The sequence below is a fragment of the Urocampus carinirostris genome, chromosome 8 (assembly GCF_059441175.1).
Source record: "Urocampus carinirostris isolate Australia breed hairy pipefish chromosome 8, RoL_Ucar_1.0, whole genome shotgun sequence".
Classification (NCBI taxonomy): domain Eukaryota; kingdom Metazoa; phylum Chordata; class Actinopteri; order Syngnathiformes; family Syngnathidae; genus Urocampus; species Urocampus carinirostris.
The window spans coordinates 9,140,711-9,158,177 of NC_142356.1; the positions used below are offsets into that span (position 1 = coordinate 9,140,711).

General features: G+C 41.2%; 2 protein-coding genes across 4 annotated transcripts in view; one reads left to right on the forward strand and one right to left on the reverse strand.

Moving 5' to 3' along the window:
• The first annotated feature begins 3,442 nt into the window (after positions 1-3,442).
• On the forward strand, positions 3,443-4,374 carry LOC148360651 (uncharacterized). The gene is made up of 2 exons (XM_088343007.1): positions 3,443-3,603; positions 3,781-4,374. Exon 2 carries the CDS (start codon positions 3,796-3,798, stop codon positions 4,327-4,329), a length of 534 nt encoding a protein of 177 aa, XP_088199133.1. The 5' UTR covers positions 3,443-3,603; positions 3,781-3,795; the 3' UTR covers positions 4,330-4,374.
• Positions 4,375-6,051: 1,677 nt separating this feature from the next.
• Positions 6,052-17,467, reverse strand: part of palm3 (paralemmin 3) — a 72,561-nt gene continuing 61,145 nt past the window's right edge. For 2 of the 3 annotated variants that reach the window (XM_088341539.1, XM_088341540.1), the window contains exons 5-7: positions 16,978-17,053; positions 11,569-11,608; positions 6,052-7,865 (exon numbers count right to left, since the gene is read on the reverse strand). In XM_088341539.1, the coding sequence (XP_088197665.1) occupies positions 7,042-7,865; positions 11,569-11,608; positions 16,978-17,053 (940 nt within the window). In that variant the 3' untranslated portion in view covers positions 6,052-7,041. The remainder of the gene's footprint in view (positions 7,866-11,568; positions 11,609-16,977; positions 17,054-17,467) is intronic. The other variant, XM_088341541.1, reaches the window with a different exon arrangement.

Genomic DNA, 17,467 nt, shown 5'->3' on the forward strand with positions numbered 1-17,467 from the left:
TTCCCGTTCAAGGTGACGTTGAGTCGGTAATACTTGCACTCGTCCCCGAATCGATTCGCTTGGACGCAGGTGAAGTCGTAGGCGTGGAACGTGATGCTGTCCCTCTCCCGGAGGAGGTTTTCGTCGGCCTCGTTGGTCATGCTGGCGGCCAGCACCGACCAGCTGCCTGCCGCTTGGCCGGGGGTCATGCCGACCGAAGGCCGGACCAGGTCTTGGCAGGTCGGGGGGGTGCAGAGGCCGCCGGGCAGCAGGCAAAGCAGAGCCACGGAACATACCGCCAGAAACATCCTGGGATTTTTCACAACGCTGCGCAGGGGAGAAGACGCCGGAACGCTTATATAGGCTGCTTTCTGCAAGCCGTGGTTGAATGATTCACAGAAATCCAATAGGCGCTGGTCAGACTTTTCGGGTCCAGAGACCAGTTCTTGCTAAATCAAATAGCTTATGTAAAGAAGTCATTTTTCTAAAAGCACTAACCCTGAGATATGGGTTAATTGACTCAAGCAGATTTTTTTGCATTGCTATGCTGGTTGTCACAAACCAGGACAGGAAACATGGGATGAGAACCCAATCGCGTAAAGGGACTTTTAATTACAATCAGACTTTGACATTTTGACATATTTACTTGAAAATGTGGCCAAATTCTAAATGCATGCAGGTTAAAAAAAGGCACAAAGTGACCCACGAAACAACGTGCACCAATGCTACTAGAGCACAGATGTCAAAGAGGCGGCCCGCGGGCCAGATTAGGCCCGCTGAGGCATTGAATCCGGCCCGCGAGACAACACTCAGAGAAGCGCAGGAGAAAAACATGCTGCAGGTTGAAATATGTCCACTTGATGTTGCCAAAGCCAGGTGCCTCCAACAAAGACACTGTACTTGTACTTGTATTTATTTCTTTCTCTCTTTTCCACCGCTTTTCTCCCACTCTCTCTTTCTCTTTTCCACCCTTTTCTCCCACTCTGTCCCTCTCGCTCTCTCTCTCTTTTCCACCCCTTTTCTCCCACTCTGTCTCTGTCTCTTTCACTCTCTGTCTCTCTCTTTTCCACCTTTTTTCTCCCACTCTCTCTATTTCTCTTTTCCACCCTTTTCTCCCACTCTGTCTTTTTCTCTCTCTCTCGCTTTTTCCACCCTTTTCTCCCACTCTGTCTCTCTCTCTCTCTCTTTTCCACCCCTTTTCTCCCACCCTGTCTCTGTCTCTTTCATTCTCTGTGTCTCTCCTTTCTACCCTTTTTCTCCCACTCTCTCTCTTTTCCACCCTTTTTCTCCCTCTCTCTCTCTTTTCCACCCTTTTTCTCCCACTCTGTCTTTCTCTGCCTCCCACTCTCTCCCTCTCTTTTCCACCCCCTTTCTCCCACTCTGTGACTGTCTCTTTCACTCTCTGTGTCTTTTAACCTCTTTTGCTCTAACTTCCTTTTTTCCTTTCTCTTTTTTCTCTTTCCTTTTTCCTACCCTTTGCGCTTTCTTTTCTCTCCTTCTGTCTTTCTATTTCTCTTTGGATTTCTCTCTTCCTCAAGCTTTCTTTTCCCCCTCTCTCACAACTTTTTATCTTTTGTTTCTCCCTCTCTCTCCCTCTCTCTCTTTTTCTTTCTTTGTCCCACCCTCTCTCTTTTTCCCTCCCTCTTTCTCTTATTTCTTTCTCTTTAATCTACTAGTCCGGCCCCCGACAGAATGTTTGTTCTATCGTGTGGCCCCCGAGTTCAAATGAGTTTGACACCCCTGTACTAGAGGAAAAATTTGTGGGGTAGACACTGCGATAAGTTTATTCAGCTTGCTTTTAAAAAAGATTGTTTTGAATTTACAATTGGACCCCTGCAAAGGAGAATTTGTTGGATCCTTGGGTTGTTTATGATTTTGACTATTATGCACTGTTTGTCTTTGACACTATTGGCCAATCATGATGTTCTTCTTTGAACACACTTATATTCTAAAGCTAATGAATAACCTATATTTAATGTTGACAATGTCTGTGTAACTGGATTACTTTCATTATATTATACTTCAATTATTTTATTTTTATTTTTTATAGTTTGTTATTGGAACATCCATTGAAGCCTGCCCATCCAGGAAGGGGGATTACCTCATAAGCAGTCCCTTCTCAAGGTGTCTTCATTTTCCTCACACTGAGGTTTTTGAGTTTTTCCTTGCCCTCATGTAGGTTTTAGATCAGGGGATAGTGTAATAATAGTCTGTGCAGCTCTTTGAGACTCCTTGTGATTAAGGGCTATACATATAAATATGACTTGACTTGACCTCCTGTGTTTTTCAGTGTTAATGTATATAAAAAAAATGGAAAGTTTAATCTTTTTTCTCTCTTAATTTTTCTTTTGTTATAGTATTTTTTTCCAATTTTTGTTTTTTTATTTGTTTTCTGTGCATAATTTTACATAGTTATTGGTAATGTGTGGATTATAGCAACAAAAACAAGAGCTGTTTGGGACCTGAAAGAGCCGGTTCTATCCAATTGATTAAAATACCACTCAGAAAATGTCAAATTCTTTCACATACAACGACTTCTTTTAAAAGTAACAGAAATAGTTAACTTCCCTGGTAATGAGTTACTTTTACAAGAGTATTTCAGTTACTTTTTGGAAAAAGTAGTAACTATAACCAGGGTTGGGTAGGGTTACTTTAACTGGATTGCATTCAATTACTTTTGGATTACTCCAATACCAAATATGCTAATAAAAGACAAAAGAAACTAAATATGAATAAAATGATGACTCACAACACGTGGTAAGCTTTCTCTCCTGGCTTTGATCTCTGGCAAAACTAACATAAAATGCAGGGTTGGGTAGGGTTAGTTTAACTGGATTACTTTCAATTACTTTTGGATTACTCCAATACCAAATATGCTAATAAAAGACAAAAGAAACTAAATATGAATAAAATGATGACTCACAACACGTGGTAAGCTTTCTCTCCTGGCTTTGATCTCTTTGATCTCCGGCAAAACTAACATAAAATGTAGGGTTAGTTTAACTGGATTACTTTCAATTACTTTTGGATTACTCCAATACCAAATATGAAAATAAAAGACAAAAGAAACTAAATATGAATAAAATGATGACTCACAACACGCGGTAAGCTTTCTCTCCTGGCTTTGATCTCTTTGATCTCCGGCAAAACGAACATAAAATGCGACAGAAACAAAATGAAAATAAATCCAAACAGCTTGCCGACATCATTTTTGCCGTTCCATGTATTTCGTTACTCCCCAAGCTTGCACAAAATTCAGTCATTTTATTCATATTTAGTTTCTTTTGTCTTTTATTAGCATATTTGGTATTGGGGTAATCCAAAAGTAATTGAAAGTAATCAAGTTAAAGTAACTCTAACCAACTCTGACTATAACTAATGAACTAAAAAAAGCAAATGACTAAGCTCAATCAAACCTTTAAGTGCAAGAACCTGAAAAGTCGAGAAACCTCCTGATTAACACGCAATCAATCCAGGTTTGTCGTCGTGGTTACCGGTGTCACGCACAGCTGGATTCATCAATTGGTCCAATCATAAAAGAGAGCAAACAAAGAAGAAGTAATGAAATCAGCCAGGAATTTTTAGACCATCGAGGTTAAGGCACCAGAGTTTCTTTCACACGTGGTAAGGCCCGACTCTTCGTTTTTCTCTGTTCAATGTGAGCGAATGCTCTGTTTGCTGTCATTGTTTGGTTTGTGTGAATCATTCTGTGAGCGATTCTAATCGAACTGCGTGAACCGTAGAACCGGGTCTCTATAAAAGGAGAACTGGGCATTAACTCCACGCACACCTCTCGTTTAGAAGAAGCCTTTCAACATGATTCTCCTGGGGTTCTCCGTCCTCGTGGCCTACTTGCTGTCCGTCGCCAATGGCGTCGCCCCCGAGTGCGAAAAACTGATCCAGCCTCTGCCGGACCTTCCTCTCCAGCGACTGGAGGGAACGTGGGCCTTGATCGGCGGCAGTCTGAAACGCTCTAAGGACGAGGACGTCCTCAAGACCAGAGACAGCGTGGCGTTCGTGGCAACCAACACGACTTACGTCCAGCGCAACCGCGTCGCAGACCAGTGTCGTTCCTACACTCTCAACGCTACCAGGGAAGCTAACGTGATGACCTTGAGAGGGCCCAACTACCTGTTTAAGGCCACTTTCCACAAAACGTCCTGCTCCAGCTGCTTGTTGTTCCGCTTCGACGTGGAGACGGCCAGCCACAACACTACCGATCTCTACCTGGTGAGCACCCAGAGGGAGCTGGGATCTGGTGAGAAGGAGGAGTTCGCCGCTCAGGCTAAGTGCTTGGGGTTAAGGGCACCCGTCTGGATGGATCCTACCAAAGAGCTTTGTCCGCCTTGAGGCAACTGAATGTTTTTGTAATACAATAAATACATTCTTACACTGCTTTTGTTTTTTCATTTATTTCAGGCAGTAACATTTCATGTGAACACACATATACTGTATAACCGGTGTTCATTTTACTTCTGAAAAGTGATGGGTCCCCAAAATGGTGTTATCAAGGTAGAAATTGAAAATGGGCGACAAATATATTATATAAATCCATATATTTAGTTTTAATCATCAGTTTATTGGTAATACAAATCAGTTATCACTTCAAATTATTTCAGTTCCGGAAAATATTGTAAATTATACAAAATATTGCTGAAATATTAATCTGTATTTTCATTCAATTTGAATCATCACACTTAATTGGTAATACAAAGCAGTTATCGCTTCATTTCACAATATTGTATACTATACAAAATAATATTGCTGAAATACACCAGGAAGTGTGAACACCCAATGTTCCGAACATTGGGCCTGGTCAGGGCTCGGACGCGAGACCACCCTGGTTTACCAAAGTTGTGAATAAGTCATTTGGTGCACGCTCTTCTGTGACGGCACTGACTTTAAACGCAAACAACCCCCCCCCCACCTTAAGAGGACCAAATAAATTGAATTCTGAACAACCATCCAAATTATTGGCAAAAATAAATGCAAAGCCAAAGCACCAAAGCGCAGCGTTGGCGTCATTTTTAAGAAAACTAGTTGTGAAACGATAATTTCAAGCATTTACAAACAGTTCACCCCAAATTCAAGGACTTTTTAATTCTCAAACATTCACATTCAAGCATTTGAGGATTTCAAGCACCTGTACAAATCGTGCTCATCAATACAACCTTCCAATTTAATATTAATATTGTTAAATCATTTGTTAGCGCTCGCCTAAGTTATTTAAATATTTCATTTTACCCGTCTTTTGTTTAACGGCAAAATGTATTTCTTATGGTAATAAGTGTTTCTTGTAAGGGTCTGTAGGTAAAAAGTGAACCATTAAAAGTATTTACAGTTTAAGCATTTCAGTTTCACCGAGTTCTAACAAATTTTGCAAACAATAAAATTTGCAGGGGCAGCACGGCGGTGCAGTGGTTAGCACGTGTGCAGCACAGTTCTGAGGTCATGAGGTCAAACTACCTGTGTGGAGTTTGCATGTTCTCCCCATGCATGTTAATTGGCCGGTCCAAATTGTCCCTAGGTGTCCATGTGTGCCCTGCGACTGGCTGGCAACCAGTTCAGGGTGTCCCCTGCCCACTACCTGAAGATAGCTGGGATGGGCTCCAGCACCCCTGCGACCCTACTGAGGACAGCTCAGTAGCCTAGATGGTAGTGTGCCCGCTTTGAGACTGGGAGGTCGCTGGTTCGCGCCTCGGGCGAGTCATACCTAATTGGTAAAATGGCGGCGCCCTCTGTTGGCTGCGGCTGCATCGGCTCGCTACAACGGGTCAGGTGTATCGACATTTCGTTCTGTGTACATTGTTACAAAGAATGACGATACAAAGGAAATTATTAAATTATTATTATTATAAGCGGTGCAGATAATGGATGGATAAATGGATGAAATTTGCCTTTTCGAGCCCATTTAGGGCACATAAAACATCGTGAGGAAAACCTTCGGTATGAACTCGCACCATTTGTGCAACGTCTTCTCACAAGAGAAAGAACTCACGTGTTAGCAATTGGGTCAATATAGGAAAAAGTCCAAAGAAGAAAACGCTGTGCAGAAATCCACAGAACAAAATGTACTCAATGACACAAAGGTCAGTTTAATATCGAATGCAGTCAATTCCAAAAACAGTACAAGCGAATCCCAACGTGGTTTCTGTAGCAGATATAAATATGTGACGAATGTACAGAGATGCTGTAAATACAAAAGTTTGACATCAGTACAAATATCTTGTGATTTTTACACAGGAATGCCAGAATGAATACATGTAGGTTGACAATAACTACTGATAGATGCAATTGCTGCAGTTTTCAGAATGGGGAGGAATAAATAAATGTCAGTTTGTCAGATAACACAACCCAAATATACAGTCCCTGAACCTCACCCCCCCACCAAAATGCTATCAAGCAATTCCCAATTGTCTTTAATAACTCAGCTTTAAAAGATCCAAATATCCCCTTGTAAACCACTCAAATCCTTTCAAACATGCTTGTATCTACATTTAAAACAAAATTCTATATTACAAAGCATTCGTTCGTTTCACTGCAATTAAATGCTTCGAGTCGAGTTTAATTTTATGACGAAATTGCCATGGCGTGTTAATACAACAAAAAATACAGAAAATGAAATAGCAAACCTTTTTCCTCCCACTTAAAATGAGGCTGCTTCACAAATCTACCCCGAAATTATATAATGGAAAGACTTTAATGGGAAACACTTTGTGAGAAATGACGAGTATTGTCAAAGTTCCAGTGTCTTCACATTTGAATTCGACTTAAGTTATTTCAAATTGCGGCCTGAAGAGAACCGAATGACTCATTTGACCGGTAATCTTGAGATATTAAGTACTTTATGCAACAGAAACAGTGAATTAAAAGACCTTTAATGGATCACGGACAAAATCAAAGTCAGCAAAGTCTGTAAAAAAATGAAGTGCACCCTTTAGAGTCTACTTAAGATGAGCAGAATCAAACCGAATCAAGGAAGTCCAACCTACTTGATGAGCCGCAGTACCGGCCGCGGCCTGCCGGGGGCGTATTACTTGAAGAAGGGTTTCTTTTCTGCATTTACATGAGCGAGCAGCAAGTGCACGTTTTCTTCTTAGGCGCTTGGGCAATTTCAACTCGCTCCTCCGTGGACACAGATTGGTTATCTGTAGTGACGTCGTCCTGGACTTCAGGGGCTTTGGTCTCGCTCAGTAAGGGCTCCTGTTCTCCTGGCCTGGCTTCAGTCCTGTGGTTCTCTGCGAGATCGCTCAGGGGAACATCCTGGAATGGTTTGGCAGGAGCGTCGCCTTGGTCTTTGGGGGACATGTGTGCCGTTTCCAGTTTTGCTGCTTCTGTTTTTTCTGCTTCTGGTATCGCCGCTTCTTCTTGGGTTTCTTCGCGAGGAGGACAGGAGGGTTGCGTTTGGGAGTAGATCGGCACAGGAGCTACCTGAGCTCCCTCTAGAGGATCGGGTGACGACTGCAGAACCACTGAGGCTGGTGCTTCTACTTTGATGTCCTCGTCATTTGTCCCTACCACTTGAGCACTCCCTCTACGGGTTTCATCCTCTGCCATTTCTTCAGGAACTTCTTGCACTTCCTCCACAGTCACTCCTCCCTTCTTCAGATCCTCTTCGGGCAAAATTTCCTCCTCATCGCCCGAGATAAGGACGAGCTCGGCTCTCGTTACCACCATCATGTCATCGTCATCGGCGTAGGTGATAATCGGACCATCTTGGTTGTGGTTCTCGACAAAAATGCTTCTGATCACTCCGTTTGCAGTGACGGACTTCTCCGAGGTGTCTACGCAGTTTTCTCTGAGCCCCAGTTTAAAGTCCCCTTCGCCGTTCAGGAGAGGAGACGCGTCCTCGTGGACCGTCTTTGTGGCGTAGTCCTCAACTGTCCCTGAAGACATGTCTTTGATTAATTTCCATCTCAATGAAGCATTTGAAGAGTTTGATTAGCAAAACGTGTGTTAGGTTTCAAGCACCGACAATTTCCTATTAGAATTTAAGTGTTAGTATGTCATGTTTATTTTTGTAGCCATCAATCCCAAAAACTCATGGGAGGTACAGAATACTATTACTTCGTTGCATATCGAATCTCAGGTGGCAAAGAATTCCCCAGCACTTCCCCGAATGGAGAGCGCTCTTGAACCTGTGGATTTCTTCTTGGCTCTTTAACTCAAACTTTGTGGATGGGTGCAACGGGAATTAAAACAACGTCAGAGCGGTGAGAGCACCTCTGGACCATCAGTGGTACAGTTGACATGAGAAAAGGCAGTCGAGTTTGTCTCGTTATCACACTATTTTTAGTCATGGTACCAGATATATATGTCTATTTCGTTGTGTGTTTCACATGTTACAATGACACTAAATGTTATTCTCAGTTTTCTGAATGACAAATTTAACATGTGAAATGCACAACGAAATGAACTTTTATCACTGGTACTATGACTAAAGATAGGTTGGTAATGAGAGAATAGCCAATGCCTTTTTGTATGTAATGTACAATTTCTAGTTGTCTAGTGGATAAAATTCGGCTCTCTTGCCGCCGCGACCTGGGTTGGAAGTCTTCACAACCAATTTTTTTGTGATAATATGCAAATATCTTGTATATGATGCGCACCCAAACACTTAGAGGTAAAAACAAATATGTACAGTACATCGAGGGTCACAAAGTTCTTACTTTGGGGCTGCCGGAGCTAGAGTCAGGTTGAGGTGGGGGTAAATCAGGTTTTCCACAAAAAAATTGATAAAAACTTTCCAATGCTTTCAAATATCTATTTTTCAAAATCCCTACACAAAATGAGTGCAGTTACTTTTGGTGCATAGTTCGTCAAAAAAAGAGCCGCCTGTAGATTTTAACAGTGTCTTGCTCAATCTTTCCTTCCCATTCAGTCAATTGGTGCCATTCCAATTGTGTTTTCAGAGGATCTCATCTCGTTTCATTGTCATTTTGTGTGTTTTCTTGCCTTATTTGGAAAAGTGCAAAACGGCAAGTCAAAGGAGAAAAATTATTGCGAAATATAAAAATGGTGTCTCCGTGAAGTTTTACCTATAAATTGTTAAAAAAACGTTATATGATTTCCATTTAACCTGTATATTCATCTTTAATAACTACCTAATTAAATAATTATTGGTATTTAGATTCACGTTTTATTATTTGGGGTATTTCTTTTAGTAAGTGTCTAGTTTAAAGCAGTTTTAGGGCGTCGGTTAATATTCGATGTAGGCTTCTATGCGAGTACATACAGAAATTGAAGTCATTTTTTGTTTTGCTAGACATTGTTTTTTTGAAAAAAAATAAAAATAATTTAATATATATATATATATATATATATATATATATATATATATATATATTACATATTTCCTATGATAGTGGCTTTATTCTGCACAATATTTTCATTGGATACATTTTAAAAGTGGATTTTTGTTCTCGTTTTGGGTGGCAGCTCGTCTTTAGGGTGAGATGGTGGATCCTCAAAAGTCAGACCAGTTGAGGGCCACTGTTCTAGTGAACTGATATTCCATGAAAAAATATAGAGAAAAAAAATACAGTTGAATTGTAGGAACAGTAATGATAAAATATATTGGGTCTTGTAAAATAACTCAAAGGTCTCCAATCACTTATCTCTTAGAAAATGATTGGCAGTTAATGAGTTAAAATGTGAAAGTAGGATTTTAGTGGTATCTCATTTTTCGAGCAAAAAAACACATTTTAAAACATTATTATAAGAATTTGCCAAAAGAGTATTCAAGTTCAAAACTGTACAGTTCCGGAAAAAGTATTTACCCCTTAATGACTGTGTATTTATCCCTCACGGGGGTTTCAGTTTATTAAACCAATTTTAATATCACAAAGGCACAATCCCAGGAAATACAAAATGTTAGAATTTATATTCCATTCTTTAAAGCACCCAAAAAACTTATCTGGCCCTATAGCAGATTGGGCCAGTTTGGGCAGCGAAATCAAACATTTAAGATGATCGACAATGAGTCTTTCACAACATTCTGGAGGAATTTTGGCCCACTCTTCTTGGCAAAATTGTTTAAAATCTCCCATATTGGGAGGGTGTTTTAGCATGAACTGCCTCTTTAAGGTCACACCACCGCCTCTTAATTGGATTCAAATCCTGACTTTGATTTGGCAATTCCAGAACCTTCATTTTGTTTTTTGGAGCCATTCAGAGGTGGACTTGTTGGTGTGTTTCAGATCGTTGTACTGCTGCATAATCCAAGAGCACCGGAGTCTGAGGAAACTGACTGATCAGGGTCATTTGGTAAACACCCAAATTCATTATCCATGCTTCACTGTTGACATCATGTTTGTTTTGTCAAACGCTGTGCCATTATTACGCCAGATGTAAAAAGTTCAATTTTTGACTCATTAGTCCACGGAATATTTCTGAAGTCTTGAGGATAATCAAGATGCCCTCTTGCAAATGAAAGACGACTCTGTGTTATTTTGTGACAACAGTGGTTTTTGCCTGGGAACTCTCCCATGGATGCCATTTTTGCCCAGTGTCTTACTTGTAGTGGAGTCATGAACACAGACATTAACTGGGCTGCTTTGCTGCCTTCAGGGCCAGGACAACTCGCTCTGCTTGACTGAATCATGAATTCTAGTGTTTACCAGATGAAGATCTTTGGGCCATCAAACTCAAGCGCTCTTGGATCATGCAGCAGGGCAACGATCCAAAACACACCGGGAAGTTCACCTCTGAATGGTTAAAAAAAATAAACTGAGTGGCCAAGTCAAAGTCTGGATTTTAATCCAGTTGAGATGAAATGGTGTGACATTAAATGGGCTGTTCATGCTAGAACCTTCCAATATTTTAGATTTGAAACAATTTTGCAAAGAAGAGTGGGCCAAAATATCATGTCATCATGTTATCGCTGCCAAAGGTGGCCCAGATCGCTATTAGGTTCCGGCGGAAATTCCTTATTTACATAAGGCCAGCTCGGTGGCCTTGGGGGTATGGCGCCCGCCCTTAGACTGGGAGGTTGTGGTTCAAGCCTCGGCCGAGTCATACCTAAGACTTAAACATTGGTACCCGTTGCCTCCCTGCTTGGCGTTCAGCATTAGGGGTTGGAATTGGGGGGTTTGCTCACCTAATGACTCCCAACACCTCAGTTGGGTTGAGCGAGGGGGCTGGGAATCCCTTCCTCTGAATCAATCGCCCAAAAAGAGTCAGAAATGACTCTAGCCACCTCCCACTAGGGGGATATGGCTGTGGTGTATATATACACATAAGGCCAAAAAGATTTTGGATTTCTTGGTCCCTAAAGAATGGAATCACCATTTTAAGACTGCATTTGGTGTTACCCTAGGTTGTCTCTCTGTGATATTAAAATTGGTTTGATGATCTGAAACCTTTGTGGAATGAATAAACACAGAAATTTCACGGCAATGTATTTGAAAATATGTACATATTGTAACGTTTGTATACACATTGCATAAGTACATAAACATAAACCTTGAGTTCCAACAAAACACTTTTTGACTTTTGCTCACGGCTTTGAATACTTTGATCCAATTATAGAAATTTAAGACCATTTTGAGGTGAGGGTGTGATGTGTGTTTCGTAACCGCTCTTGCTTACCCATATCTCCAGCATCCATGTCCAGTTTGTCCCCAGCTTCCTGTTGAGTACAAGGCAAATACTGTGGATTTCACTGGAACCTGATCAAATTCACACAACAAACCACTAAAACAGAATCAGCCCTTTGTTGTTTTTTTTTCTTTTATGACTTCATAAGGCATCAACATCATAAAGTTTACAGGTCATCCAAGAGGAAGTATTGCGTGCATAAAAACAACCGGCCTAGGGACGTTTGTAGCATGTTTGAGCAAAAAACAATAAAAAAAAACACCAAGTGTCAGACATGCTTGTCAATTACACTCAGCCTGCCCACGCACAGATTTTCTGGCAGGATTTGTCGCTATCAAATTGATGTCAATTTCACACATTATTGACACCTGCATCGCGGGCTGCATAGATAATAAGCAGAACATTAAATTTGATTTGTCGTTAAAAGGGACTAAGGGTCGGGAAACTTTTTCACCCAAAGAGCCATAATAGCAAAATATTTAGATTATTTTTTGAGAGAGCCATACCATAAAATTCAAGGCCAAACACGGTCTCCAGAGCGAATCTAATTTTCAGCACATTTTATTTCACTGTGTGACGTTTAATGATTAGATAACATTTGTGGAAAAGTAATAATGCCAGAGCCTGTGTCCCATATCAATAAATAATGTATACCACTTTAAACTTGTTTCCCTGCCGCATTTACTTAAGACCGATGAGGCTCATTTTAACATTCGTTTTTTTCCATAAATAATGGTTTCAAAACAAGGTGCAAGCAGAGTTCTTTTGGAAAAATGTTACAAAATACTGCAAACGAGGATACCGACGTAATTCCCTTCGGTGTAGACAGCGCTGGGCAGAGAGAAAAGAGTACGAACACGATGTGAATTGTTCTGCTCACCCACTCACAGACTTTCTGGACTAGTTTACAGGCTGGGGGCGTCGCTGCTGTCATGCACTTTCCGGACAAATTTTCAACATGTTACCTAGTGTCTACTATGAGTGTGTACTGTAATGCTAAATGTAATTCACCCTGGTCATCCTGAAAGGGGGATACCACTTGTGAGGTCCCTTCTCAAGGTTTCTCTTTTTCCTCACGCTGAGGTTTTGAGTTGTTCCTTGCTCGCATGTTGGTTTAAGATCAGGTCATTGTGTCATTGTAATCCTGTGCAGTCCTTTGAGACATTTTTGTGATTAAGGGCTATATTAATACATTTGACTTGACTTGACAATGCTCTGTGTGCTTGGCTGGTGTTTTAGGTCTTTAACGTTTGTTGTGTGGGTTTTCATCTCAACAGATAACATGATTGTTCTTAGCGGTGTATAGTCAAAATAGGGTCTGCTGGTGTGACACCTTAAAACTGTGCCCTTTCTATAGTAGCCAGAATCGCTATCATTACTTTTATGTTGGTTATGCACGCATCAAATTTCTGCACTTGTCAGAGTTGGAACGCGAAAGAGGAAACCTCCATCCATCCATCCATCCATCCATCCATTGTCTTCCGCTTATCCGAGGTCGGGTCGCGGGGGCAGCAGCGTTAAAAGGGAAGCCCAGACGTCCCTATCCCCAGCCACCTCCTCCAGCTCATCCGACGGGACCCCAGGCGTTCCCAAGCCAGCCGAAAGACATAGTCTCTCCAACGTGTCCTGGGCCGCCCCCGGGGCCTCCTGCCGGTGGGACATACCCGGAACACTTCCCGAGGGAGGCGTCCAGGAGGCATCCTTATTAGATGCCCGAGCCACCTCAACTGGCTCCTCTCAACGCGGAGGAGCAGTGGCTCTACACCGAGTCCCTCCCGGATGACTGAGCTTCTCACCTTATCTCTAAGGGAGAACCCAGCTACCCTGCGGAGGAAACTCATTTCGGCCGCTTGTATCCGGGATCGAGTTCTTTCGGTCATGACCCAAAGTTCATGACCATAGGTGAGGGTAGGAACGTAGATCGACCGGTAGATCGAGAGCTTTGCCTTTCGGCTCAGCTCCCTCTTCGCCACGACAGACCGGTACAGGGTCCGAATGACGGCAGACGCTGCACCGACCCGTCTGTCGATCTCCCGTAAAGAGGAAACCTATGTACCAGAATTTTATCTCTAAGCTATATGGATTCATGAAAGAGCCATAGGTTCCCGACCCCTGGACTGAGATTTAATAAATAAGAAAAGTGTGAGCTTTACCAATAACAAAGGGTTTTTAATAGGAATTGAAATGCTTAAACTGGTGTTGTGGAATGCTCTTCCCCCTGATATCCGATCTGCAACCTCGGTGGAAATGTTTAAATCTAGGCTTAAAACTCACTTCTACTCTATAGCATACGAGTAACCTAATCTTCTTATATGTAATAACTTGTGAAGCCCTTAGAGACTAATTGTGATTAAGGGCTATACAAATAAAAATGACTTGACTTGACTTGACTTAAACTATTGAGTTAACTGCTTGCTCCCTAATTTTACAATATACGCAGATAGACAAAGTGTATAGGATTTCCTGGAAGGTTCTGGATGAACTTATGTACTTGATCCCGGAATAAAGCTCCAGAGAGTATTTTGAAGGTATCCCTTGCTGTATTGCATTTTATTAAGAGCAGTTTCGCCACTTCGGAGATTTTCAACACCATTGTGTTCTGCATTCTGATTGGCTAAACGGTTGCCCCACCCCTTTTTCTCTTGTCTGCCTGCGCGTCAATGACGTTCGAGTCTGAGTCACAAACGTTAGACAGCTTGCTGAACCTACATTCTGTATGAGCAAATATTTTTCAACTTTTAAGTTTCTCTAAAAGCCAGCAAGTCAACAAAACGCTCTGGACCCACGAAAGCATCAAAAGGCAGAGGAAGATGCTTTCTATTGCCAACAAAACTGGACTTCTCAACCCGTTAAACCAGGGGTGTCAAACTCATTTTAACTCGGGGGCCACACGATAGAACAAACATTCTGTCGGAAGCCGGACTAGTAGATTAAAGAGAAAGAAAAAGAGAGATAAAGAAATAAGAGAAAAAGGGAGGGAAAAGGAGAGAGGGCAGGAGAAAGAAAGAAAAAGAGAGGGAGGGAGCGAGCGTGAGAAACAAAAAGTCGTGAGAGAGGGGAAAAAGAAAGGGAGAGGAATAAAGAAATCCAAAGAGAAATAGAAGGACAGAAGGAGAGAAAAGAGAAAAAGTGCGAAGGGTAGGGAGAAAAAGAGAATAGAGAGAAAAGGGATAAAGGAAGTTAGAGTAAAAGAAGTTAAAAGACACCGAGAGAGAAAGAAACAAAGAGCAACAAAGGAAGAGAAAAAGAGACACGAGTGAGAGAGACAGAGACAGAGAGTGGTAGAAAAAGGGTGGAAAAGAAAGATAGAGAGAGAAATACAAGTACAGTGTCTTTGTGAGAGGCACCTGGCTTTGGCAACATTAAGTTGACACATTTCAACCTGCAGCTTGTTTCTCTCTTGCGCTTCTCTGAATGTTGTCTAGCGGGCCGGATTCAATCCCTTAGCGGGCCTGACCTGGCCCGCGAGCCGCCTGTTTGACACATATCTCTGGAGCAACATGCGGCTCTTTAACGCTCCCTAGTGGCTTTCTTCTGCTTTTTCAAAAATGTTTGATAGATGGAAATATACAGTTTTTGTTCTACAAAACAGGACACATTATTAACATTATTTTAATGAACATAGATACAGTATGTATTTTTTTCTTTTTCTTATTTTTTCTCTTCAAAATTTTTGGGATGCTGACAGGAAGGTGAATGCGAATACAGTAACATACTACCGTAAAACCTTGTATATAATGCACAACCAAACTTTGTTTTTTTTTTTTTTAGGTAAAAAAAAAGTGTGTTGTCAAACGCACGACCTCAAATGCCTGATTCACTCTGATTCACTGCAAAAATCGCCCTTCCGCGAAACATTTTCTTATTTGATCTACACAAGTCACCTTTCTTGACTTAAACGGTGAATTTTGCTAAAAGGTGGGAGGTCTTCATGCCTGAATAAAAATGCCGGTAGTAATCTCAGCATGAAGGTAGTCACTGCCAGTGTTCCCTCTAAGCTGCGCGCGTGCGCAGTTGCGCACTGCTCGCACATTCTCAGCGCACAAGAAAATCTAACCAGCGCACAAAAATGAGGGCTCAAAATTACTAATCAAGAAGCCAATTAAGTCAAAGTTACAGTGCATGAAGGTAAAAAATACACGAGTTCCCCTGATGTTGTGTCCTAAATGCGGTATTTTGAAGTCAATGTCGAACGAAGTTGAAAAGTAAAGTCAGTAGAGTTTGTCGAGAACCGGCTTCTTCGGCTCGGCTCACTAAAAGGAACCGGCTCTTTCGGGTCCTAAACGGCTCTTCGGGTTATTTTTGCTTCTTTCATCCCAACATGACCAAATATTATGTAAAATGATGCACAAAATGACTAAAAGGAATGGGGGAATAGAACAAAAAAGAAAAAAATACCAAAATGAAAAAGTAGTGAAAAGCTGAGAAAAAAAGAAACGAAAGGAAGAGAAAAAAAGAAGGAAAAATTTAGAAAAAAGCCAGAAAAAAAGAAAAGAAAGAAATGTATGAAAAAAGTAAATAGAGAACAAAAAGAAAAAAGAAACAAGATTTTTTTTAAAGGAATTTTTTAAAAAGTAAAAAAAAAAACACGGAAAAAAGAAGAAAAAGTTTGTGTTGCATTCAAATAATTTCCAATGATATCAAGTCAATCTTGTTGCCAACATTGTACTTCCACTAAAAAATGTGATTAAGTACAGTTCTGTATCTTACAACCGACTAAATAAGCCCCCCAAAATGTTAATATTATGCGACAAAATATGCCAGGAAATAAAAAGAAATGGATATCTTGTGAAAGAGTTGTAAGAACAAACAACGTTTGTAGGCCGTACAACCTTTGCAATAGTACATGAGTCAATTCATTCAAAAGAGAAAAATCATTTTGCAACGCCGGAAACTCAGCAAAATGTAACTTGATGTCAAATTTTGGACATGTTTGATAATTATTTATCTTGCCGCACTTGGGATTATGGTTGCTCACTGTTGTTTCAAGCGTTGCTCACCGACTTGGTGTGAACGCTCAGACCCGTAAGGAAAATTACAGGGAACATTGGTCACTGCTCATCACAGACCACCAAGAAGGGAAATAAGATTGTTTCATATTAGAACAGATCTACTGATCACAGATCCTCTCTAAATTCAAGAAACCAGGACATATAGGAATTGGCAGTCTGCTTGATAACACCTCCACTCCAAGTCCCATTCAGAGACATCTTCTCGAAATTCCTGCCTAAATGCAGTGATTAGTGCAAAAGTAGCATGTAGGCAGAAGATGAATTATTCAAGCGACAACGTCACGGACACAAATGTGAGAAAAGCTTCCTAATGGAAGATGATAGCGAAAGCTTGTTTGACACAAATTCTAACAGGTTTTTGTTCCCAATGTAGGCGTGTTGTGCGCACGTGTCTCACTGTTTGGTCCTTTGTGATCTGTTCTTTCGCATCCTCCCCTGCAAAGCCCACATTCTCCGCTTGCAACCTAAAAACAAAAGACACACATTTTACGTACACTGCTAACCGCATCATGCTGTCATTTTAGCATAAAAATAGCATCTTCAAATCTTCTTAATGGCACACCGGCTTGTGTGAGAAGAATATCATTACCATGGCAACCCAGAATATTTAAATCAGTGGTTTTCAAATAGTTGGGTGGGCTCCAGGGATTTTTTTAAAAACTTTCCCAGAGTAAAGTGCAATAGCACCTCCACGACACCAGGGGATAGTGGTGTTCTCAGTGGCAGAGGGTTTTGTTTACATTTAGCTTCCACACAGAGTACAGACGCTGCCTGACCTATGAACGAGTTAGGTTCCGGACGAGCGTTCGTAATTTGAATTTAGTGTGTTGCTTCAGTGCTATAATTTATAGGTTTATATAAGTAGGTTTAAGGCTTGT